Source organism: Bos javanicus, chromosome 7 (assembly GCF_032452875.1).
Source record: "Bos javanicus breed banteng chromosome 7, ARS-OSU_banteng_1.0, whole genome shotgun sequence".
Classification (NCBI taxonomy): Eukaryota; Metazoa; Chordata; class Mammalia; order Artiodactyla; family Bovidae; genus Bos; species Bos javanicus.
This window is the reverse complement of record NC_083874.1, coordinates 61,027,605-61,053,399: the sequence shown is the minus strand read 5'-3', so window position 1 is coordinate 61,053,399 and position 25,795 is coordinate 61,027,605. Positions and strand designations below refer to the sequence as shown.

Sequence of the window (25,795 nt, the reverse complement as noted above, 5' to 3'; positions counted from 1 at the left end):
GGACAGCCACACAGCTGGTAGGTGGTAGAGCTCAGGAGATAGTAGGCTCCCTGCCCCATCACACCAGACTTGGGCTTTGTGTTCCTGCCAGTCAGATCCCAGGCTTCCCAGAGGAATTTCCATACTCCTGCCGGTAGGCATGCCCTTCCTCACTACCTTGCCTTTTCCTTTAAGGACCCTCCCTCCTCTACCTCCTCCAGGCAACCTTCCTTGGTTCCTCCGGTCTTCCAAGAGCTTGCCATGCCCATCATCCTGGAGCTTTGTTGCTTGACCCTCTGTTTGTGTTCTGTTTACATATCAGAGATTGTTTGGGTCCCAGGCTTCCCCATCCTGTGTTCTGACCCCAGTTCCCCTGGGAAGACAGTGGGACTGAGCAAATGTGGTTCTGAAGGGGAGGAGGGACCTACTGAAGACCTTGTGTTCCCAAGGGTGAGCCCAGAACCCAGGCCTCTTATCTTCCTTCCTCTCTTCCTTATCACCCTCTGGGTGCCTTTCCAGAACCTTACATGGTCCTCCCGACATTTTTCTATGTCAAGGGGGGAGTGTTCCTGTCTCTGTGATCCCAAAGTACACAGACGCCTCTAGTGAGGTCTTCTGAAGTCAGGCCATCTTCCCTTGCCTCCAAGCAGCAGAGCCTTGAATCCACAGCACTTGGGAACATGCAGACTATGTTGGTCACCATCCTGGAGTGCTGACTCTGTGCTGGAACCTCTCGGGCCTTATAATCCCCATCGCAGGTCTTTAGAATCAGTATTATGATTACCCCTTGAAGACAAGGAAAACAAAGCTCAGAGAAGCTAAGTGACTTTCCCAGGGTCACACAGTTGGTAGAGTTGGTATGTAGGCTGAGGTCTGCCTGAAACCAAAGACTTAACCTCCTTGCTCCCAGGGAGGCTCTGGTCAGAGGAGAGAGTCTCCATCTTCCCTCAGAGCCTGCTCCTGGGTCCAGCACCTTCTCCAGCAGAAAGTTTAGCTCCTGGGTCCACCCAGCCCCGGCTTGGTCCTGAGTGAGGAGGGAGACCATCTGGTGAGCCCTCTCCCTTCAGTGGTGATCAGGCAGCCCTCCCTCCTCTGTGGGAAGAAGAGCTGAGACTTCTAATTGCCCACAGATGTGGGGCAGCGGAAAGCACCGTGGATTCAGAGTCAGAAAACCCAGCGCTTGTCCTGGCTCCTCTCAAATCCTGTGTGGCCAACCTCAGGCCCCCACGTCCTCTTTCTTGCTTCGTCTGCATCTGGAAGGCAGTGGGCATGGTGGGTAAACAACACCAGTTTCCGGCATCTGATGACGCCCCCTTGGCTCTAGCTAACTGTGTGACCCTGGGCCAATGCTCTGCCTCTCCGGGCAATAGGCCCCTCCTTTGTGAGCAGTAGGGTGGGACACAGAGTCGACAAGGTAATAATATAGATAAGGCACTTAGCATGGTTCCTGCATCTCGTGCAGCTGGACCTAACGCCTAAGAGAGCAAAGAGAGCGCCTCTGCTTTCCCCGTCTCCTGTACAGGATGACATGGTTGTGACACTGGTCTGCACATCGTGAAGGGCTGTAGCCATGGAAGGGAAGGAACCTGGGCATCATGGCTGTGCGGAAGGCTCACTTCCATCCTCCAGGCACAGTCTGGCTCCGAGACCAGCTGCCTTCCGGGCCGAAGGAGGGAATTCTGGGCCTTTTGCTCAGATTGGGCTACTGAATGGTGAGGAGGGAGAAAGGAATGAGAGGGCCTCAGGCACTCCTGAAACACCCCCATGCCCTATTTCTGGCAGATGGTTCAGAACCCACAGACAGTGGACCCTTGGAAGGGGGAGATCTTCCCCCCTATTTTCCACATCTCCCCCCACAACCTGCCCATTGGCCATGTCTTCCCAGCATCAGAGCTTGAAGCACCTCCACTGGGAAGCCATGTGTGAGAGAGGACAGAACTGGGAGCAGCCTTCTCTGAGCACTTTCATTGTGCTTTTTACATCCATTGCCATCAAGGTCATGGCTATATTCCTCAGCACTTAGAACACGCCTGGCCTTCAGTGACTGCTTAATAAATATTTGCGGAACTAATTTAATCATCACAGACTACCTCAAGGAGGGGACATAAACTCTCCAATTTATAGAAAAAGAAATGCCCAGAGAGGTTAAGAGGTTAAGTCAGTTGCTCTAAGTCCCACAGCTAGGATATGATGGAGTCGGGACATAAACCTGGTGTTCTTGACTCCAGAGTCCATGACTGAGAGACGGGGTGGGGACTGGGCTTCAGCTGTGGGGGCCCCTCAGAGCTCTAGAGGTGGTCATCAGACCCTGGAACCCATCCTGTATGACTGTGGGTGAGTCAGTCCGTCTCTGGGCCTCAGTTTTCCCATCAGTAAAATAAGGATTTTTGAACGAGATGATCTCTGAGTTCCTTCCAGCTGTAAAACAATTCCAGGATTCCAAGCCGCGCCAGTCCAGATTGGCAGCCACACAAGCCCTGTTGTGTACTCAAGGATCATGCATATTTAACTTCACAATGAAAGGGTTTTTTCTTACCCCTTTTCTGCACGTTACAGAGAGCGGTCAGGATCGATGACCACTAATGGAAAATGGTGCCCTATGATCAAGAGGAAGAACTTTCTGACAATCAGAGCAGCCTGGAAATGCACTCTGTTTCTTAGAGGAGCTCTGAGTGTGTGTTTCCCCAGCAGCCACAGGCCCATTTTTCTTGGATACTGAGGAGGGAGGGTCAGGACTGCCTGTGAAGGGGTGTGTGTGGATGCTGTGACCCTTTGCTGATTTTTGAACTTCATATGCTCTGATTTCAAAGTAGGCTTTGGCCCATGGTATGGACAAATGGTGGGGTCCACAGGCAAGGGAATGGATGCAGAGACCCACCTCTAATGGGAGGAGTGTGGAATTCACATACTGTTGCTCCCAGTGTAGAAGCCAAACCTAAGCCCCTCCCAAGACTTCAGGCCCAGAACCCTCAGGCCAAAAAGCTTCCTGAACCCCCAGGCCATGGCCCCAAGACCCCTCTTCCTAACCCCAGCCTAGTACAGGAGGTTGAAAATCTCCTGTATCGTTTTAGCTGTATTAGCACCCTCTCTTTTCCTCGCTTCAGATCAGAGCTCTTTAATGTCTCAAGTGCGCAAAGCCTTTCATCTGCCAGAGGTACCAGCTTCTCTGCCCTGTGATGGAAAGGGTCGTCACTTGGGAGGTGGGGGCAGCAGGGCCAGGGGGTCAGACAGTTCCTGAAGGTCAGAGATGAAAAGGACTATGGGGATCACTCTGCTCAACTTCCTTATTGTATGCAGGGGACACTGAGGTCCAGAGAAGAGGAGGGATGTGCCTCAGCCGTAGCACTGAGCCCAGGATCCAGCCTGCTGGCCTGGACTTTCCTCTGCGCCAGCACACATGTTGGATCTTCTCCACCCATCTCTGTGGCTCAGGGCTCAGGCTCCAGCTCTCACTAGGTTGAGGTCACAGGGCAGAGTTTGGGCTAGAATGGAGCAACGCCACCCCAATGAGGGATGGGAGCCCCTCTGGGTAGTCTTGTGGACCATGGAGCCTTTGATTATATCACTTCTCCATCCCAGCCATAATTTCCTTTTATGTAAAACAAGGGGGCAAGGGGACAGTTCAGTGACCTCAAAGGTTACATCCAGCTCCACCCTTAGCCCCTGAGAGCTCCTGTCAGGCTTTGTGTGGCTGTGTCACATCTTACTGCTGTCCTGGTTACCTTCTGTCTTGGAAGTGGAGCCATAAGGGCTGTGACACCCTCCTTTTCCTCCTTTTTTAGCTTCTCTACTCCTGAAGCTGAGCCTAAGTGGTGGATAGTGGGAGGAGGTTCCAGCATCAGCCCCAGAGGGCAGGGCTCAGATTTACAAACCTGTCACTGAAGGCCCGGCTTCTCCTAGCCCAGGGTTTTGGGAATGAAGGTAAGGGCTCAGGGGTGACTCAATGGACTGTGGGCTATTCCACTCTTACCTATATTTCTGTTCTTATCATAATAATCTTATCTTATTATGTTCTTATCAGGCTGGGGCCTTTCTGTTGAATGGATAGTAAAAGTGATAAGTACACGGAGAGATGGACAAACAGGTTGGTCGATGGCTGGATGGATGAATAGATGGCCTCCCCTTTAGTCCAGGGAGCAGGGATGACTTCATAAGCATTCAACATGTGCAGGCACAGAGGATTTCATGCTTAGAAGGGCCTTGCCTTGAAATGCTTAATAGTATTTTTTAACAAGGGTCCCGACACTTGCATTTTGCCCTCAGCACAGCAAACTATATAGTTGGTCCTGCCAGGGAATTCAGGCTGGGTTTGAGACGGCTTCATCCTGAAAGCTGGTCTTGCTGCCTCTACTGTCCCCATCTAATCCATACCCTCCCACAAACTGCCAGGCTACTCCTGTCGCCCACCCTGTGGAGGCCCTCCCCATAAGTGCTTAGAGTTGCCCTGTTGTCACCCTAGGCAGCAGCCAGCCCCCCACCCTCACTGCCAATACCCTGGCAAGTTGGCTCCCCAGTGCCTCCAGGGCAGAGCCCAAGTCCTTACTCAGCACCCCAGTCTTTTCCCAAAGTGACTCCTGCCCTCCTTCTCTGCCCATCACCTGCCTCTTTGCTGAAAAGCCCGTTTCCAGCCTCACAGTCCTTTGTTTGCCATCACCCGATGCCTCACAGTCTCCCACTTCCTTAACTGCTCATACAGAGCTTCTGTGGAATAGCCTTCCCTGGCGTCATCCCCCAGGGAGCCCAACTCACAGCCACTCCTCCCCCTCAAACCATCCTATAATCATAACAGTTACCACTGACTGAGCGCCTGTCATACGTCAGGAGCCTTTCAGCATCATCTCTACCTCTCATGGCAATGGAAAAGGGTGTCTCTTTTGCTGTTTCCCAGGAAAATGGGACTCAGGGAAGTTAAACTCAGAGAAGTCGCGTGGTTATGAGGCAGTGGATTAAGTGGCTGGGATTGCTGCTCCTGGCCTGACCGAGCCCCTCTGGGTACTTTCATTTCCCTGGGAGGCATCAGGCACTGTCCCCTGGCATCAGAGTCCCATATGTCTGTTCAGCCCCCTCATCACTCTGAACCATCACCTCCCTAGATGGAAAGGGTCACCATTGCCTGCTATCCTGAGGATCAGAGAGCTGACCTTCCACAGCCATTTGAGCTCTCATGCTGAGTAAGCATCTATTGAGCACCGGTATGCGTGCTAAGTCACTTCAGTCGTGTCCGACTCTTTGTGACCCTATGGACCATAGCCCGCCAGGCTCCTCTGTCCATGGGATTCTCCAGGCAAGAATGCCAGAATGGGTTGCCATGCCCTCCTCCAGGGGATCTTCCCAACCCAGGGATCGAACCCGCATCTCTTATGTCTCCTGCATTGGCAGGTAGGTCCTTTACCACTAGCGCCATCTGGAAAACCCATATTGGGCACCTACTGTAAGCCTGGAGAATCCCAGGGATGGGGGAGCCTGGTGGGCTGCCATCTCTGGGGTCACACAGAGTCGGACATGACTGAAGCAACTTAGCAGCAGCAGCAGCAGCAGCAGCAGGAAGCCTAATCCTATATGAGGAACTTAAAGATATCCCCCAGGTTGTTAGGTGGGCTTTCTCATTTGTGAGAAGTTGAACTAAGGGACTAAGACAAAGAGCAGGTTGGCAGACAGTGGACTGTTAGCCTTGGGTTCTGGTTCTGGAGGAGGGGCCCCCACCCCTGCCCAAGCTGAGCCTGCTGACACCGCCAGTAACAACAGCAGCAACAGTAACAATAGCAGCAACCCTTCTTGGCTTTCTCACCACCCCGTTTCCCACACGGACCCCTTTGCTGACAAGCCTAGCCTAGCCGGGTCTCAAGGCCAAGTGAGTGAATGAGTGAGTGACTTATTCTCCCGTGAGTGAATGAAGAAGAGTCACGTGGCCACTGACTTGGCCGAGGGCTGTGCGCCAGGCCCTGCTCTGTGCATTTTACTTGTATTAACTCATTCGAAGGCCTCGACAACTCAATGACGGGCCCGGACTTAGAGAGAGGAGACCCGAGGCACAGGGAGGCTGAGTAACAGCGAGTGGGAGACTCAGGGTGAGCTCCTGGAGGAAGGGGTGAGAGAACAGATGTGGAGAAAATAAGGGGACTAAAACGTGGGAGTTTTCTCCCCTCTGGCTCTGGCGCGCAGGAGGGCTATGAGGGGAATCTCAATGCTCTGTAATTGGCATCAATTAATGGCAGATTCTTGTTAGCTAGCTGCCCCACCCGATGTGTGGACTCTGGGCTGCTGGGGGAAGGCCGCGTGCTGGTGGGTCAGTCCACACGGCCGAGGCCCGCCTGCCCCCTGCCCACTTGGCTCTGAGAACCCATTCTGTGTTCAGCCCCCACCCCAGCCCGGGGCTGATCCCGGGCTGGCAGCAGCCAGGGGAACAGAAGGTTTGCTTGTCTGCGCCTGCCGCACCCCCCTCCCCAGTCTGAGCCTGGGACCCCTCTCGGGGGCTCCTTTGGCTGCCAGGGCCTGGCTCTCTCTGTTGCCATGGCACCGGCCGGAGATGAGGCTCTGGGGGGCGGTGGGGGGCGGGGTTGCAGGGAGGACAGCCGAAGGATGGTGGAGGCCTAGAACTCTGCAGCTGCAGGGGCCCCTGGGCCCTCTGAACAGTGGAAAGGGGGTGCTGGGGCCCCAGCAGGGGTAGGCCTGGAGCATGAATGCAGCATAGCATTGCACCTAGCCTGACTGCCGGGATGCTCTGTCTGCGGCCTTTGGGACAGGGCTTGTGGTAGACCAGAGCCCTGCTGTCCTCAGCAAGGACTCCTCTCCTCAGTGTAGATGCTGACCCTCAGGTTCTGCAGTGATGTCCCAGAAAGGTTCTGAGATCCTGCCTTGCTTAACTTCCAAATTCCTGGGTGAGCTGGGGTAGATCCCCTGCTCAGGACTCTGACCTCTGAGGACCTCGAATACCTGAGGCTTGAGCCCGTTAGGGTGAACCCATGTGGTAGTGCTTCTCTGGGAACAGACCTGTTTCTGGGCAGAAGCTAGGCAGTCCAACATAGCGGTTAAGAATACATGTTTGGGATCAGTCAGATGGGCCTGAGTTTGAATCCCAGCTTATCATTGGCTTTTATTAATTTGTTGTGTGACCTTGAGCAAGTTGCCACACCTCTCTGAGACTTAATTTCTTCCTCTATGAATAGAAATAATGATTGTACCCTTCTCACAGGATTGTTGTGAGGATGAAACCAAATTCCCAGGTCATGTCATTTAGCAGAGTGCTTGGCTCTGAATTAGTAAGGGCTTTTGTTTCCACATTGTGGAGCATCAGAAAAATGAACGGGAAAAAAGATGCCCTGCTTGTGGGGACAGGGAGTCATTGACGGTGGCAAATGGAAGCAGGACTAATGGGCAGAGAGTATAAAGAGACAGATGGAGCACATGTAATAAAAGTTTCCAAACAGCCTGACCCCTGAGGAACCTGAGCTGTTCAAGAATAGAATGGGCCATGGTGAGGTGGCGAGATCCCTATCGTGGGAGGTGTGCAGTTGGGAGGCTTGACAATTGCAGAGAGGCTGGGGGAGAAGTGAAGTAGGAGGACTTACAACCCATCTCACACCTAAGAATATAGAGTTCTGTGAAAGATGATGTGACTGTCTGCCTCTTTGTTCCGCCAACTTCAGTTTCAGCTGGCTGAAGAGGGGAGAGGTTGGAAAATAGAGGGTGAACAAACAAGCCTGTTGACTCCTTTATTGAGCTCATACTGTGTGTCAGGCACAAGCTTGACATCTTTGCCTCCTGTCTTAGAAAGGCTGTCACATGGCTGTTGAGCCTGTGTGCTCTGGGATCAGTCCACCCGGGATAGAAAAGGGGCTCCACCACTGGCGAACTCTGTGACCTTGGGCAAACGATTTGCCCTCTCTGTGCCTTGTTCTCCTTATCTATAAAATGCAGAAGCAACACCGATGTCATGGATTGTTCTGAGACCATTCACATTAAGGGCTTGGCCCAGGCATTGGGTGATAAGAACTAAATCAGAGTTGGCTATTCTTCTTATTTTCAAGGTCTTCTAAGTGTTCCTTTTTGAAGGGGGCATTGAGGCCCAGCTGGGATCCAGAGGACTCTAATCCAGGGATCCACTGGGCCTGGGCAGAGCCAGGCCACAATGGCCCAGGGGGTGGCCGTGGGGACGAGCAGGGAGGCCAGTGAGGCGCCGGAGGAGGCAGGAAGCGTTTGCTTGGCGGGCGGGTGGACAAGGGTATGTGGCGGGCCTCCCTCCCTCTCTGACCTCCTTCTCAGGCCGGTTCCCAGCCTGTGTGGGGACCCAGACCCCCTCCCCTGGGCCCCCAGTGGCCGCGAGGCACACACTGAGCGCTTTCCCACGAACTGTTCCAAGTAACTAGGGCTGCTCCCCCTACCTCCAAGCGCCTGCTGCTACTCTGCGGCGGGTGAGGGGTGTGTGGCAGGAGAGAGGGCTCGGACTGGGAGGGATCAGTCCATGTTTTATCAGCCTGGCTCCAATCCAGACAGATGTTTCGTTTTATTTTGAACTTCCAGAAAAGAGGTCATTTCTTTCCATTGTGTCCCTGGGGAGGCCTCCTGGGGAGAGAAGAACAGAGTGAGTGACAAGAGCATGGGGGCCTCACTTGGGCCCCTAGGGAGCTGGAAGGACAGCATCCTGCCCCCTCCGTGGTGATGAGCTGTCTGTCAGCAGGGCAGGGAGTGAAGGTTCTTACAGGCTGGGCTAAGAAGCCAGCTTTTATGTAGGGTGGATGGAGAGCCGTGGAGGCACCAGGGAAGGACATGGCTGGGTGGGGATTTCAGGAACGTTGCTCTGGTCAGGGGATGAGAACAGGCAGGAAGGCTCAGACTAGAGGCGATGTGGTACCATGGGGTAGCCAGAGGTCACCGAGCTTGTGCTGGAGGGGGTGGGGTAGGGCCATCAGAGTGATGTTCCATGGAACTGGCACTGTCCTTTCATCCCACACGGACTTCCAGAACAGCTGGACCCCATTCCAGGCCCCAACTTAGCTGATTTCTGCTGCTTTGTTTGGAGGACCTCGTAGATACCTGGAAAACAGAAAGGTCCTCTGGGTCTAGAAGCCGCATGGCAGGGAACTGGGCCTGGGTGATTGGCATCACTGTGTGACTCAGGTCAGGTTGCTTACCCTCTCTGGTCTCCACATGATCCTGAGGTTTGTGGGGAGGTTCAGTGTGTAGGGTGGAATGCTGACCTTCAGCAGCAGAAGGGGCATTGGATCGACATGCCCTCAACCTCAGGTGAAAGCTCCACAACCTCAGCTGAGTTCTAGCTTTCTAACCCCTGCCCATACTATCTCCCAACCCAACGGACCCTGCTGTCCTTCCTGGCTCCCAGGATGGGGTTCCCTACCCATGCTTCAAGATGGCACCTACAGCTCAGCCCACTTGGAGTGAGCCCACAGAGCCACACCCTCTGCCATCACTCTCATACTCCCCCAGCTGCTGGCGGGAGGACTCAGGCTTTGGCTCCAGATCCCTCTTGCCCCCACACACTCCCAGGCCTGGAGCTGGCTGCCTTCTTTGAGCTGAGTCATGACATCCTGGCCAGGGCCGCTCCCCAGCACCCTACCCCCATCCCAGCATTTCAACTCAGCACGGCTACTTCCAGAGCAGGGTCCTGAGAGTCACCCGTGTCAGCCCCAGCAGTGTTCTCAGGACAGCCCTGCCCACCCCATGTACAGATGGGGAAACTGAGGCTCAGAGAGGCGCAGGACTGTACAAGCAGGTGACAGAGCTGGGCTAGGACCCATATCCCCTCCTCTCAGCCGGGGATCTGCCCCTGAAGTTTGTGTCTGGGGCTGTGAAGTGTCCGTGGTGTGCAGGAGGGAGGACCAGAACACCAGGCAGGAGACTGGAGTCTGCATCCCACTTCTGACAGCAACTTAGCAAGTCGCCTCCTCTGAGTCTGTTTCTAATCCCTGTCTGACTGGGACAAGGCCGGGAAAGTGACATAAAGGTCTGTGTGTGGTGGGCGGGGGCAGTATCCTGTCGGGAGGGAGTGGACAGCAACTGTTGTTCAAACCCTGGGCCTTGAACCACCAGCCTCACATCAAAACCAGGGCTGGAGGCAGGGGCTGCCCAGGCAGATGAACTACAGCACCCCACTAGCCCCCTGAACCCGGCCTGCTAGGTCAAAACCCTGACACTGGTCCCTGTCCTTCTCCAAGCCTCAGTTTTCCCGTCTGCACAGTGGTGCACAGGAAGAGGGTTGGATCAGATAGATGGTCCCTGAGGGCCTCAGAGCTCTGACATTCCAAGACTCTAACCCCGTGACCCCAAGGCCAGGCCTCCCCCTCCCTCTGGCATCTTGTTTATTCAGAGCATCCCTGGCCCGAGACTGCGGGCCTCAAGCACCCCTCCTCTGTGAAGCAGGGCTTCCTCCCATCCCCACCTCACTGCTATTTCTGCCCAGCCTGATCCTTGCCTCCAGACTGAGTGTCCCCCTGCCCCCTCAGGTACCCACATCCCCTCCAAATCCTAAAACCAGCTCAGGGCCAGCTCCCACTCCTTCTGTTCTGCCTCATTCTCATCTCAGAAAAAGATATTGTGCCTCCAGCACAGACACATTCCTGCCCCCTAAGTACTCCAAGCCAGAAATGGGAGTGGGGCTCATTTAGGACACCTCTTTCTCCAGCCCCTCTACATCCAGTCACCACGTCCTGTCATTCTGGGCTGGCTAAATCTCAGTCCTGTCTGTTTCCACCAGTCCCCACTGACGTTGGAACAGCCAAGCCCAGTAAACACAGTAGTGGTGGCAGAGCCATCTACCTCGGCTCAGTCTCTGCTCTGTGCTCTTAGGCAAGTAAATAAGCACTCCCTGCCTCAGTTTCCCCATCTAAAACAGGGTGATCCTTGTATCTATCTACCTCATAGTGTTGTCTGAGGAGCAAGTGAGTCAGTCTATGTCAAGTGCTCAGGATAGTACCTGGCATAGTAAGTGCACAGCACACGCTGACTTTGTGTCTTGTCTGTGCCCACGTGTGCATGTGTGTTCAGGTGAGTTTGGGGTCCCATGGGCACATGCTCTATGCGTGTTGTATGTGCATAGCTTTGCTTGTGCTAAGTACACGTGTGATTTAACCTACATGTGTGCACCTCACATGGGCACGTGGGAGAGCCCCGAGGTGGTGCTGCAGGCGCGGTGGAGCTGCATGCATGCACGTGTGGGCTTGCGCATGTCTGATGCCGGCGTGCGGGCTGGGCACACACAGGGCCCGCTGCCCTGTATTTCAGAGCAGTGTGTGAGCGAGCGCGTAGGCAGGAGCCTGTGCTGTGTGCACGTGCTCTCCGTGTGTGAGCCTCCCCCACTGGCAGCAGTGCAGGCCCCCCTCCCCAGCCTGCCTGTGTCGTGGGAGCCTTGGGACCCCGAGGGAGGGAAGCTGCTGCTAGCGGATGTGGCCAAGATGGACTGGATTTATTTAGATTAAGGCGGTGGGAAAGGAGTGGAGGCTTGTATGAGCAGGGCTGAGGCTCTGAGGAGGAATCCTCAAGCACACTTGTTCCTCTGGACTTGAGGTCATACCCTGGACTGAGGGGGTACCTCTGACTCACTGTGAGGAGCTGGGCAATTATCCCATCTGTGGATCTCTGTACCCCCAACCGAGCCAAAATAGGAAGACTCATGAGAACGTCCCACACAGCACTCGCCTCACAAACAAAGGGGCGATCTCTGAGGGTCCCCTCCCTCTCTGTGCTCCAAGGGCCTTCTGAGGCAGGAGAGTGTGGTAGGAAGGGGATTCCTCCTCCCTATGACATCCACTTTGTCCCAGGTGGCTCCTCCCTGGAAAGCAGTCTTGCCCCTGAAGAAGAGAAGTGGTCACAGGCAAGCCCTCTTCCCCTATTTTAGCCACCTGGGCCTTTCTGGGGTTGGCTGCAAATATACAACCTCTGGAAAGCACAGAAGTCTGTAGGCATTGGGTAGACAACTGGAGGTGTCAAGGAGTCATCCAAGATGGCCCAGGAGGTTGGGTCCCAGTCCCCATTCTGGTTCTTCCCAATCCACCAGCTTGTTGCCCATGCCACACTTCCACTGTCACCTCCAGAGGGCCATATTACCTGTTTATTTGTCTGGAAGTCACCTGAAAAACAGAAGCCCAGAGAGGGAAAGAATTTGTCAAAGTACACACAGCAAATCTGGGACCAAATGGTTAGGGAAGTGAATCCATGAAATGAAAATGGGTTATGGATGCTCATTTTGCTCCAGCCTCAGGAATGTTGCCTTTCCTCTCATCAACAACCCCATGTCCCCAGGCCACCCCGGCAAGAATAATAGTGACTAGAACCTTCTCTCTGGCAGTGTTAGAGCAAGGCTGGCTCTCTGAGATGATCCATCCAAACCTCTCCCTGTATGGAAGGGGAAACTGACTCCCAGAGAGGGCTGGAGGCTCAGTCTCATGGTAGGTCTGAAGTCCCATGTGAAATGCTCATTTCATGGAGGGAGAAGCCAGTTCAAGATCCCTGGTTATCTATACTCTCCCTAAGGTGTCTCCACTTTCCCTGAGCTCCTTTGCCTATCCCATCCTCTCTCTGCAGCCTGATTCTGCCTTTTTGATGTGACTGGGCCATGACAGTCTGTCTGTAGGTCTCTGCTGCCTGTTCAAGAAGGCCCCTCCCAGCTCAGAGCCTCAGGGACTCTAATCCCCCTGAGCCCCAGGTCTAGCAGAGAGGAGCCAGGGTCGAGGGCTGCTCACCCAGGGGCCTAGTACACAGCCTTCCAGAGCCAGGCCAGTCCTAGTTGTCATGACCTCCCATCTCCAGGCCAGCCGACCAAATTCCTCCTTTAGAATAATAAACAGTGTGGCCAGCCAGAGAGGTGGGGAGGGGATGGGCAAGGAGGCTGAAATGACCCCTTCCCCCAGCCTCCACTGCTAATGATTTTCTTTGGCTGAGATCTCTAGCAGGAAGGGGGGATCCAGAGAGGCACCCACTAAGGGGCAGATAGGCCTCTGTGGGGGCTGCTGGCTCCACTGTGGCGCTGCTTCGTCCTGCCGGAAGAGGTCTGGCAACCAGCTGGAGGGCTGCGGCAGGAGGGGTGGGCGGGGGGCGCTGGGGATGCGGCCTCAGCATGGCTGGGCTTTGAGTCTAAGGCATTTGGCAGAGGGGAGGGGGCTCTCAGGAAGGCTGGTCTGAAGAGGAGAGCAGATTTATTCAGGGAGTTCTTAGGGTGCTGAGCAGACAGCTGAGACCAGTGGTCCCCAGTCCAGGCCCTTGCCTGTGTCTCATGCTGAATGTGTAAACACAGCCCTGAAAGTGAGCCACTTGCCATCGTCCTGTGTTTTGAGAGCTGGAGACAGAGGCCACTGAAATGTGATGGTGCAGGAGGTAGCCCTGCTGGAGCTTAGACTCACATCCTAGCCCTGGATTGCAAACTAAAAGGGATGAGATGAGGGTGGAGTGGAGCAATCTGGCATGGGCTTAGGAGCCAGGCCAGGCTGGGCAGCCACTCAGGGAAGGCACCAGGCTTTCTTGTCTCCTTATCACCTGGTCTCTCCCACATTTCTTGCCCTAGGACCCCCACCCACTTCTGGCCTCCTTCCTGTTGATACTGCGGTCACAACTTTGCAAACCTGGGTATTGCTGGTTATTTTGGATCCTCGGATGGGGCTGCCAAGGGCAGGGAGAGGGTGAAGACCCATATAGTCCGATCTGTCTCCCTCTGTGTCCCTGCTTCTCTTTCGCCTCCATCACTGGGTGATTCCTGTCTGTATCTCTGAGTCTTTGTCTTTCTACCCCTATCGTTCCGGTCACTTTGTCTCCCTCCAGAACAAGCTCTGCCATGTAACCCTGGGCAAACTTCTTCCCCTCTTAAAGCCTCATTCTCCCCATCTGGATACTGAAGGTGGGGGTGAGGGGCTTGGATTCAGTAGTTTGCAAGGATGCTGTGCTGTGTGGTGAGGCCTCCTCTGGGTCCAGCCCCTGGCCCCTCCCCCTGGGCCTCCCTGTGCAGCCTGGGGCTGAGTTAAGGGGGCCAGGCGTGGGGGGTGCCCCCCACATTCCACAGCCCCACTCCCCCGCTTCCCTTCCCATAGCCGCCTCCATTTCCTGTTGTGCTTGTGGAACTGTGGGAGTTCTCTGGGTTCTGGCTCACCCCCTCCCTCTCCCTCAGGCCTTTCATCACACTTTCCTAAATATTTGTCCTGGCAGATAAGAGCCTGGTATTGGAACTGTCACCCGGAGGACAGGCTGTTAGAGCCGGTGGGCCCCCGAACACCATCCAGGCCAAGACCCCACCCCCACCATACGTACCCAAGGAGAAGCGGGGGGTTCAGTCAAGACCATCAAAGAAGTAGAGGCAGAGTCAAAGCAAGGTCCAGGCACCCCGAGACTTGGCCCAATTCAGGGGAAGGAGCCCCTTGGGCATGAGTGCCCTCTTGGTGTGGAGTATGGGTAGTCTTTGACTTTAGCCTAATGGATCCAGGGGCTGGGTGGCTCAAGCTGGGGCTTACTCTACAGGACCCAGGGCAAAGATGGGCTGTGGCACTGCCTCTGGCTACTCTGAGCCCTGACTCCTGTTTACCTTTGCAGGATACCATGTGGCTTCCGAGCGCCATGCAAGCTGTTGTCCTCAAAGGTAGGTAGGCTTGGGCAGGGATAGGGGGCCCTGGGGAACCTCTAGGTAGGACTCTGAAGCTGGCAGGGTGGCTTATGCTAGCACCAGGACCTGGGAGCCCAGGGGCGCTGCTCTGCTCTTGAGCTTCAGTTCCCTGCCTTTCTACTGGGTCTCAGTGGAGGCCTCCTTCCACTGTCCACCCCTCAGCTCAGAAACTTCAGTGGACCTCTGCCTGTCCAGAGCCATCAGCTCAAATTCTTGGTTTGGCCCTCCATACTCCATGTCCGCTCACCAACTGTCCCCACCCTCTTCCCTAACAGTCACTCTGGTCTCCCGTCTCTTATCAGCACTTACTGATATCAGTCTGGCCTGTCTGGTTCTGGTGAGGGACTCCCCTCCTATTCATGGACCCCTCATTGGCTGTGAGCTCCCAAGTCTGGGTGGGCTTTTTCAAGCAATCAATGCTGACTAGGCAATCAGTGGCCAGCCAAAGGTTCACCCAAGGATGACTGACCCACTGGCTGAGCACCCATCCATCTAAATGGGTGCTTATTTTCACCTCCAGGGTTTTCAGCTGCTGAGGCTGGGCACAAGGCCTACAGCATCCTTCCCCAGGGCATCAGCAAGCAGAGGGAAAACCAATCACTCGACATCCCCAGCACCCTTCAGCCTCCAGGGGCCTCAGTCTCTTTCCTGACCTGATCTGCCCCACTCTGGACTATGTTGGCCAACACCTCCCCAAGCAGGGCCATCTCTGGGCTTTGGGTACAACCTGGGCAACTGGGGCAGCTGCAGGGAAGAGGCTCAGAAAGTGACCTGGGAAGTAATGCAGGAACTGGGGGCCTGGGAATTGCTTCCCAAGGATTTCCTGATGTCTTTGAGAGAACATGCCTGCAGCCTGAATGCCGCACTGCAGAAGGACTGCAAGGCTGGGGGTCTCTAGGCACTGAGAGCAGGAGGCCAGGAGTCCCTGGGGACTAGACCCTGGGCAAACAGGTCTCAGAGCCATGGCTTCCAGTCTCTGTTTTCTGTGGATTAGGGAGGTGTGTTCCTCAGGGTCAGCTATGGAAAGAGGTGCTATTGCTCTTGTGCCCTGACGTCTGATGCCTCCTCTCCCAAAGGCCAGGTGCTACTGCTGCCCCTGCTGTTTCTGCTGGGACCACAGGCCTCCTGGGGCCTGGCCATCATACCCCCGGGGCCAGAACTTGTCCTCAACCTCTCCAGCACCTTTGTTCTGACCTGCTCGGGCCCAGCTCCAGTGGTGTGGGAACGGATGTCCCAGAAACCCCCCCAGGAAATGACCGAGACCCAGGATGGCACATTCTCCAGCGTGCTGACACTGGTCAACGTCACTGGACTAGACACAGGAGAATACTTCTGTGGCTACAAACGCTCCCATGGGCTGGAGGCCAGTGAGCGAAAACGGCTCTACATCTTTGTACCAGGTGAGGACCCCTGGCCAGTGCACTTCTCCTCTCCTGCCCTTCTCAGCTGCAGGCATCTGGGGGACTCAGAGAGCGCTTTACTGAGATGGTGAAACATAGCCATCTCAGAAATGCAGATGAATCAGGGAATCCAGCCTGGCTCAGTCCAGGAGTATGTCCACTCCCACCCCTGGGTCTAGATATTCGTCTGCTGTCTGCCAGCCCACCCCATTCCTGGTTCCCAAGGATGCTGCATTCTCTGCTGGTTCCAATATGCACCCCCTTGGCCTCCACATCCCATCTTCCCATTTTCCAAGCTCCAGGTACCAGCTGTCCTTCAGCTTGTGACTTATCTTCTTTCTCAGGCTGATGCTGTCCATATCAAATGCTAAAGCTAGAAGGGACCCTGAGAGCATGCTTCTTCTGTAGAAGGTAGACTGAGGGGCAGAGAGGGAAGAGACTTGTTCAAGGTGACAGAGCAAATCAGGGAAGAGCCAGAAACCCAGCTCCTCTGACTCACATTCTTGGCCCTGCCTCTGGCAGATCCTTCTGTGGGCTTCCTCCCTGTCGACCCTGAGGAGCTATTCATCTTTCTCACGGAAATAACTGAGACCACAATTCCATGCCGAGTGACGGATCCGAGGCTGGTGGTGATGCTGCACGAGAAGAAGGTGGATGTCCCCCTGCCCATAGCCTATGACCCTCAGCGTGGCTTCTCTGGTACCTTTGAGGACAAGACCTACATCTGCAAAACCACCATCGGGGACAGGGAGGTGGATTCCGATGCCTACCATGTCTACAGCCTCCAGGGTGAGCCCCCTTTCTGGCCTGGTGCTCAGCCGAGGCAAGTATGACCCTCCACAGAGGGAAAGACCTTTTCAGATTATCAAGTGTGCAATTCCATTTTCACTGGATTCTCACTACAGCTATGGAAGGCAGGTGTGTTTCCCTATTTTACAGATGAGAAAACTGAGGCTCAGAAAGAGGATGAAGTATGCCGAAGGTCATGGGAAGCATTAGTGCTGGGGCTGGGCTGTATATACTGTGGTAGGCAAAGGCACAGGCTTTCAGCCAGTGGGATTTGAATCCCAGCTCTGCCACTTCCCATCTGAGTGACTTTGCACAAGACAAATAATCTCTCAGAGTGTGCTTCTTCCTCTGTAAAATAGGGATAATACAGACCATTTATCTAGGGGGATTATTATGAAGATTAAATAAAAGATGGCGAGTACCTGGTTGTGCTCAGTAAGTTTCTTTTGTACTTAGGTGCCCAGAGAGTACTTTGATTTCAAAACATTCTAGAATGCCAGTTTCATGAGGACAGGAATTTTGTCTGTTGTATTTCCTGCTAAAGCCCTAGTGCCTAGAATAGTACTTGGCATATAGTAGGTATTTAATAAATATTTGTCAAAACAATGAATCTTCCACACACCAGTCATGCCCTCCTTCTGTGGACCCTGACCCCATCCCTAAGCTGATGTTGGTGGTGACTTCTTCAGCCCTAAGCCAATCTCTTTCCACCAGTGTCATCCATCAATGTCTCAGTGAATGCAGTGCAGACTGTGGTCCGCCAAGGGGAGAATATCACCATCATGTGCATTGTGACCGGGAATGAGGTGGTCAACTTCGAGTGGACATACCCACGCATGGAGGTAATGCCAGGCCACAGGTTAGAGGAAGGGTCAGGCAGGGATGGATATTTCAGCTTATAGCCTGACTTCCTGGACCTTTTCTAATGTGGGGGGCTTGCCCCAACTGTCTCTACAGAGTGGGCGCCTGGTGGAGCCAGTGACTGACTTCCTCTTTGAAATGCCCCACATACGTTCTATCCTGCACATCCCCAGTGCTGAGCTAGGAGACTCAGGGACCTACATCTGCAATGTATCAGAAAGCGTGAGCGACCATCGTGATGAAAAGGCTATCAATGTCACCGTGGTCGGTGAGTGCCTTGAGCTTAGCCCCAGCCTTCATTCTGAACTGGACCCAGACCTTGTCACAGCCCTGGGGTACTGTCAGCCACGTTCTAATCCAGCTCAAGCCTCAGTGCCCACCAAAGCCCCATTTCCAGGATCAACCCAACCAAAGCACAGTATCAGCTCCAAATCCAGTCCTAATCCCAACCTAGACTTCCCAGCTAGCCAGAACCCTAGCATCAACCCGATTTCTAAATCCCTACTGCCGTTCCAGCCCCAGGCCGCCCCATCCCCAAATTGAAGCAGGCTATAACTCATCTCAGCCACAATCATGAGACAGAACACACCTAAAGAGCACTGCAACTCTAGTCCCAATCTTGAACCCTGCCCCCAAACCAATATCAGACTCAAATTTGGTTCCTGCTCCAGTCCATCCCAGTCCCAACCTAAATCCCCAGGCTCAGGTTCAGTTCCTAAAGCCTGAAGCCCGCCTCCAGTATGCTGGGCTCCTTGGGTGTACAGCTGATGCCCCGCCCCAGGAGCCCCGCCCCAAGGAGGTGCTGCCCCATTAGCTCAGGGCACAGCCCCACCCCAGACGGCTGCCCCTTGCAGAGAACGGCTATGTGCGCCTGCTGGGAGAGCTGGACCCTGTACAATTCGCCGAGCTCCACCGCAGCCGGACACTGCAGGTGGTGTTTGAGGCCTACCCACCACCCACTGTCATGTGGTTCAAAGACAACCGAACCCTAGGTGACTCCAGCGCCGGCGAGATCGTGCTGTCCACACGCAATGTGTCTGAGACTCGGTGAGCAGCCACCTGTCCACTCTATTATAGCTATTGTTCTCTGCAGCCACCAGGCAGCCCACAGCCTTAAGACCTATCGAGGCCCATCTTTCCTGAGAACCTACTACGTGACAGGCACCCTGCCAGGCCACGTTGCCAGGCACTGGGGGGCACTGCCTAGAATAGAACCAAACAGTTCCATCCTTCCTAGAGTTTCCTCTCTAGAAGGGAAAACAGATGCTGGTCAGATGACCACCCAGATGTTTAGTTGTCCTTGTGATGGGTGGAGCCAGCAGGAAGCAGCCCTGGAGAAAAAGACAGGATGGCTAGGGAAGAGGGCCTGGCAGGCCACTGCCACCTATGCAAGAATGTGGCCCTGAGGCCGACCTGAGGTGCTGTATGTTAGAATAAGGCAGTTCAGGCCTTTCTGAAAGGGATGAAATGCGGAGGAACAGACATAGTGCTTCCCCTTCACCATGCCCTCCACCCCAATCCTCCTAACCCTCCCTCTTGGCTCACTGGAGCTGCCTATGGGTGGGGATCCAAAAGTCCTGGCACGGCTACTGACAGCCATGTGACCTTGGCAATCCCCTTCTACGCCCTGGGCCTTGTTTTTCTTATCTTTACAAGAAAGGTGGGGGCTTGTAAGAGTTCTCCCAGCTCTGACAGCTGGTCCCCTGGCCTGTCCTCCTCAGGTATGTGTCAGAGCTGACACTGGTGCGGGTGAAGGTGGCTGAGGCTGGCTACTACACCATGCGGGCCTTCCATGAGGATGCTGAAGCCCAGCTCTCCTTCCAGCTGCAGGTCAATGGTGAGGAGCCTTCCCCCTGCTTTCCTTCCCCTGACCCTCCCACCTCTATTCTCTCTCCATTCCTACACTGGCCATCCACCCAGAGGAGGAGCAGAAGAGGGAGTCCAGGACTCAGAGGGCTGGATTCTAGACCAGGCTCCAACACTGACCACTGCTGTATGCACATCCCCTCTTTGGGCTTCAGTTTCCCCAGCTTTAAAAGAAAGTCATTGCACTAGACTGGTGTTTGCAAAACCTCAGGCATTCATGTCCCAGTGTCATGATGTTTCCTTCTCACACACCACTTACACTGTACTACTAATTAGATATTTATTGAGCAGCTACACCAAGCCAGTCCATTCAAGGTTCTTGAGGCCCTGCCATTGTATAGCTTGCATCTTAGTGGGAGGAAGAAAAACATTCAGTAGTGGGGGAAAAACCCAGCAAGCCAGGTGCAAACAAGTGCTGTGAAAGAAAACAATAAAAGCTAGGTAAGGAGGATAGAGAGTCCTGCAGACTAGGGAGTGAGGAAAGCTATAGTTTCAATAGCATAATCAGGGTTGACTGCATGGAAATGACATTTGTGTGAAGACTTGGAGAAGGTGAGGGCATTAGCCAAGTGGCTATTTGGGAAAAGGGCACACCAGGCAGTATGAAGGCAACATTGAAAGGCTTGTGTGGCCAGAATAGAGTGAGAGATAAGCGGTGCAGATGAGGTCAGAGATGACCTTGAACGGTGGGAGATGAGATCAGAGCTGAGGTTGGCAGTTGGGGGCCCATGGGAGGATAGATAGTCTAGGCCCTCATGGGCTACACTATGGAGTTTGGCTTTTACTGTGACTGAAATGAAAAGCCACTGCAGGGTTTTGAGCAGAGAAATGACACGATAATGACTTAATGTTTTGTGGACTAACTTCCTAAAAATAAATTTATTTTGACTGAAAATTGAACCTCTCCATTGTAGATGGAAAATCAGCATCACATGTCATAAATATAAAGCAACCACTAAAATAAACTCTGAGAAAACAACAAAAAAAATGCTATTAAATCTTGGCTCCATGTTCTTGCTGGTCCAGGACTCTGATCCGAGGCTTGCCCTCTCTTTGTTAAAAGGGAAGATTAGAAAATCTTAGGTGTTAAAGACAGACTAGCACCCTACAGGCATTGCCTTTGAAGTACCCAGAAGGGGAATCTGTCAGTTTTCACACGGTGAGTCCTGGTATTTAATGCTCACCTGCAGTCTGCAGTTCCCCTCCCCCTCCCCCAGGGGAGACTCTGGAACAAGCCTTCCCTGAGGGCCTTGCTCACTGACTGTCTATTCTGACCTCTCCACCTCTCTGCCTGCTCCCTTTCCACGCAGTGCCTGTCCGTGTGCTGGAGCTGAGCGAGAGCCACCCTGCCAATGGGGAGCAGACAGTTCGTTGTCGCGGCCGGGGCATGCCCCAGCCACACCTCACCTGGTCTACCTGCAGTGACCTCAAAAGGTGAGCAGACCCCCAAGCCTCCGTTTCCCAAGGTACCCACAGCTAACTAGATGGACTCAGTGAAAGTCATCTAGTCTGGAACCTTCCTCTGGGAACACTGTTCCAGGCTAGAGCCATAGTCTAGAAGACGTGGCTTCTTGGAGATGCTCTGCATGACCTAAACTGTCGCTTTTCCTTACCTTGACCCTGAGGGTCAAACGAAGGGAGCGGATTTTGCAATCCGGGGTTCCCAATTCTAGGGTAGGAGCGCCCCTGCTGGTCAGTCGAGAGATCACATGAGGAACCCATTAAGGAGCAGGCAGTGGGAAAAAGAACTAGACAGGCCCGGCTTCCTTCCAGCACCACACAGTGGCGCTGCCTGCTTATGGCCTCAGTTTTCTCGCCCGCGTAGGGTGGGAAGGGACTGGAAGCCGACCTGGCCGGTTCTCGGCAGGTGTCCGCGGGAGCTGCCGCCCACGCCGCTGGGGAACAGTTCCGAGGAGGAGAGCCAGCTAGAGACGAATGTGACGTACTGGGCAGAGGAGCAGGAGTTCGAGGTGGTGAGCACACTGCGCCTGCGCCATGTGGATCAGCCGCTGTCCGTGCGCTGCACGCTGCACAACCTGCTGGGCTACGACGTGCAGGAGGTCACCGTGGTGCCACATTGTGAGTCCTCCGTCCTCTGTGGCCCCTTGACGACCCCTCACCTCCACTTCCACCCTGCTATACTTGGGTCTGTGTCTGTATGCCCATGGCAGGCCAGAGTTGGCAGGGCCAGGGCACTCAGGAGCGCTGCGAGTGTATGTTCCTATGCGCTTACACAACAGCACAATATTGGCACACGTGTGTACATCCACGAGTGTACGTGTGTAAACCATGACTACGAACAACTGTATCTCCTTATGTATGTACATTGTATATATGTGTACTTGAGCATGCCTGATCCATGGACACGGGTGTAAACCCTCCAGGTGTAGATTTGTAAAGCAGGTAGTGAAGAATGTCTCATCCTCACATACATGCATAAAGCTTGAGCATGTGTCTGTAAGCATGCACACAAGCATATTTGTGGGTGTAAACCCAGTAAGTATATGTTTGTAAACCACATACATGAGCATCCCAATCCCTGGGCAGATATGTAAACCCACAAGTGTATGTCTGTAGGTGTGTATATGTGGTACACAATCCCCATATAAGTGGCAAACAGTGCATGTACAACCCCTGTGCAGCGTGCACATATGGCATAATGCATGCCTGTAAGCATGGAGATGCAGCACACCTTTCAGTGAAAGTGTGCAACCCAATCCCCCACATATATGCTTGCTGTGCCTTGCATGTCTGGTAGTAGGTACACATCCATGCATAATTCTCACCCATGTGAACAGTCACTATGGTGCCCAGATGCTTTTGCTACCTGCCAGTCCCAGTGTGTACATGGACCTGTATGCATAAACTTCATTTATGCACCCGTTTCCTCATCCAGTAAATAGTCACAGGGTCTCAGCTTCTCTCTGGAGAAAGCCCAGCCCTGCCTGTCCTCCTAGTGCCCATGGTCCAGAAAGAATGCAGACAAGGAACTAGGCAGCCTCACCGTGAGGGTCAGCTTCTGGGGGGAAAGCCTGGAGGGAGAAGGAGCTCCATCCCCATCTATGGGATTCAGAAAAGTATCCTGGTGAAATGAAGCTTTAGGCCAATAACTGAAAGATAATTAGGAGTTAGCCTAGTGAGGAATGGTGCTCCAGTCAGAGGGAATAGCCTGTTTAAAAGCCCAGAGGCAAAGTGAATTCAGAGCAATTAAAGAAATCAACGTGGTTGGAGAACAGAGTTTGTGTGTATTTAGGGGTTGGGGGAAGAGGTAAAGGGGAGGGGACTACAAGAGAAGCCAGAAGCCAGTGTGAGCAGAGCTATGAAGGTTGTACAAGGTGTTTTGGACATACTTACGCCGGCACTTAGGTAGGTATTTGGGCTTGTATAAGCAGATACTTCTTTACACAGACCTGCCTTCCCCTGCCCTGTGGTGGGATGGGTGGAGGTTTTAATGCCTTACCTCATCCATACTCCTACACATACATTCATATTCCTGAGCAAGTGGGCACCTACTGACCAACTCTGAGCAAGGCAGAAGTAAAGCTTTTGTGTGCCATCTGAGGGGGAAACTGTCATGGCTGGGTGAAGTCCTCTCTTTTTGCTCAAAGATAGCTCCCTAGAAGATGTAGGCTCCCTAGAGCTCTCTAGGGAGCAGAAAAGGGCCTGTGGGGGACAGGGGAGGAGGGAGGGAGTTCCCAAGGAACTTCATGGGTGGCCAGAGGGGCAGGACAAGGGTGATGAGGGTCTGGCTGAATGAGGAGGGAGTGGGAAGAAGTGGGTATGTGCAGCAAAGAGGCTGAGGCTTTGAGGGTAGAGGAGACTCAGAGCTTCGGGGGCCCAGAGTTGGCCCTGTATGGTTACCTGTTGCCTGGCCCCTTCCTCAGTCTGCTTTATGATTGCCATCGCTGTGGGTGGGGGTGGGGGAGGGGAAACAGGCTCCTTTCTGGAGTCTGTATGCCTCAGGCTATGGGAGTTCAGTTATTGTATCCCTTGGTGTCTGTCCTTGCTGTGACAAGCCCCATGAGGGCCTAGATTCAGAAGAAAGGTGAACCACAGCCCTGCTCTCAGGAGCTTGTATTCAATCTGGACCTGTGGCAGACAGGCCAGACTGATCCTGGAAAGAGCTGAGGGGATATGGAGGCCAGTGGTGATCCAGGGGGAGTTACTGTAGGGCAGGGAATATTTAGGGTGAGGCTGGAGGTGTGGCCCAGAAGGGAAAGGCTAAAGGTCTGACATCATAGGCCAAAGCGGGGATGGGGCTGGTTCCATTCTGGGCAGGACGGGCAGAGAGGTTTTTGTGGTACCAGAGGTAGAGTGCAGGGAGGGGAGCTGCCAAATGTCCTGTTTGTTCATAAGCATCTCTCATCTCTGCGTCCAGCCCTGCCCTTCAAGGTGGTGGTGATCTCGGCCATCCTGGCCTTGGTGGTCCTCACGATCATCTCCCTCATTATCCTCATCATGCTCTGGCAGAAGGTAAGCCCCGCCTTTGCCTAATGGGTTCAGAGTGGCACACCATTTTTTCGCATGGACCTCTGCCATCCTCTAGTGCTGCAGGATCTGGCCATGTCTGGGGCCCAGCATGGAGCTCAGGTGATAAAATGACGTAAAGTGATGCGGGGTGTCTGAGCTACCTCCAACCCCAGCTGCCTGGAGTCACAGGGGCCTGGTCCAGACCATCTGGAGTGCTCCGACTCTGCAGTGCACCCCACTCCCCACCCAGCATCTTGCTCGGGCATCAGGTCTGTCCAGCCTAGCCACAGGGCCCGAGACCTTCAAGGTGGACTGCCTGGGTTCCAGCATTCTTCCAACTGTCACCCACACTCCTAGGATTCTACTGAAAGGCATTCTAATCCCGCTAATCTGTCATTTCGATGGTCTGTACTGTGGTTTCCCCATTCCATGATTCTTCCATAGGATTGCTGCACTCGATTCTGTCATTCTAAGATTCCAATCCTGTGATTCCAGCATCCTGTGATTTCAACATTCTAAGGTTATATCTTTCTGAGATTCCCACTGTGACTGACCCGGCATGGGGAGGGGCCATCCACATCCAGTAGAGTGTCCCTGCCTCGTGTCACTTTCCAAGGCTACGTGCTCCTCTACTCGCATCTGAGGAGCAACTGGGGTTTGGGGAGAAGCTGGTGAGGAGGTTCTGATGAGCCTGCTGCTCAGCTGTCAGCTGCTTCTCTGCCACCTCCTCCTTATATCTGTTCCCATGGAGCCCATAAAGGCCTTGGCTCTATTGATAACTTGCTGTATGACTTCAGATCTACTGTATGACTTCAGATAATCTTTTCTGGGCTTCAGTTTTTCTTGCCTCATCTGTTTCATAAGGAGCTGGACCTAGTGGTCCCCCTCTGATGATCCATCCCTGATCTTGATCCTGCAGAAGCCACGCTATGAAATCCGATGGAAAGTGATCGAATCTGTGAGCTCTGATGGCCATGAGTACATCTATGTGGACCCTATGCAGCTGCCCTACGACTCCACCTGGGAGCTGCCACGGGACCAGCTTGTGCTCGGTCAGTCCAAGGAGGCCTCAATTGGCAGTCTGGGGACTTGAGGCTGGTGGGAACACTGTCTGACATCTGGGCCCAGCCTTGCCATGATTGGCTTGAGACCTAGGGCTGATGTCTTGCCTTCTCTGGCCCTCAGGCCCTACCCTCTGTACAATGGGGGGGGTAAGATGATCCCCTTGAGACCCTCTAGCCTTTATGTTCTATGATCCAGAGATGCTGTGAGATGAAACCCCTTTGTGGAGAGAGAGGAAGTATTAATGAGTGCGAGGCCTGTGCTTAGTGCAGCTGGAGAGGCTGAGAGGGTACGGAGAACCTGTGCTCCCCTCTGGGGGAGAGGTTTTCCAGGGACTAAAGAGGGACCAGAAAGTAGGCAGGACTTAGGTGAGACCAGGAAGGACTGCAAAGCACTGTGATTTTAGGAGCCTTCATGGGAGAAACACCTTAAGTCCAGGGTAGCTTGAGGGATGTCTAACCTGGCCTCAGAAAGCATACATGTTGAGATTCTTCGTGGGTCAGCAGCTGAGAGATTATCTCTTTCCTAGGACGCACCCTGGGCTCCGGGGCCTTTGGGCAGGTGGTGGAGGCCACGGCTCACGGCCTGAGCCATTCTCAGGCTACCATGAAAGTGGCTGTGAAGATGCTGAAATGTGAGTCCTGGGACCCCGCCTCTCTCTCCCCTCACCCCCACCTCCCCCGCACATTCAGGCACTCCCAGAGCAGGCCTTGTGCTGATTCTCTGGGCACAGAAGTACAGGCATACCACAGCCAGCAGCACTCCCGAT

At 53.9% G+C, this 25,795-nt stretch overlaps 1 protein-coding gene across 5 annotated transcripts in view; it reads left to right on the top strand.

Moving 5' to 3' along the window:
• Window positions 1-25,795, top strand: part of PDGFRB (platelet derived growth factor receptor beta) — a 37,598-nt gene that overhangs the window by 1,653 nt on the left and 10,150 nt on the right. The window contains exons 2-14 of one of the 5 annotated variants that reach the window (XM_061424022.1): window positions 3,762-3,900; window positions 14,509-14,554; window positions 15,655-15,978; window positions 16,501-16,767; window positions 17,482-17,609; window positions 17,725-17,896; window positions 18,483-18,675; window positions 19,350-19,465; window positions 20,805-20,928; window positions 21,320-21,573; window positions 23,873-23,967; window positions 24,884-25,016; window positions 25,556-25,660. In XM_061424022.1, coding sequence (XP_061280006.1) covers window positions 3,895-3,900; window positions 14,509-14,554; window positions 15,655-15,978; window positions 16,501-16,767; window positions 17,482-17,609; window positions 17,725-17,896; window positions 18,483-18,675; window positions 19,350-19,465; window positions 20,805-20,928; window positions 21,320-21,573; window positions 23,873-23,967; window positions 24,884-25,016; window positions 25,556-25,660 — 1,963 coding nt within the window. In that variant the 5' untranslated portion in view covers window positions 3,762-3,894. Of the gene's footprint in view, window positions 1-3,761; window positions 3,901-12,280; window positions 12,381-14,508; window positions 14,555-15,654; window positions 15,979-16,500; window positions 16,802-17,481; window positions 17,610-17,724; window positions 17,897-18,482; window positions 18,676-19,349; window positions 19,466-20,804; window positions 20,929-21,319; window positions 21,574-23,872; window positions 23,968-24,883; window positions 25,017-25,555; window positions 25,661-25,795 lie in introns of those variants that run through there. The other 4 variants (XM_061424023.1, XM_061424025.1, XM_061424024.1 and 1 more) reach the window with 4 other exon arrangements.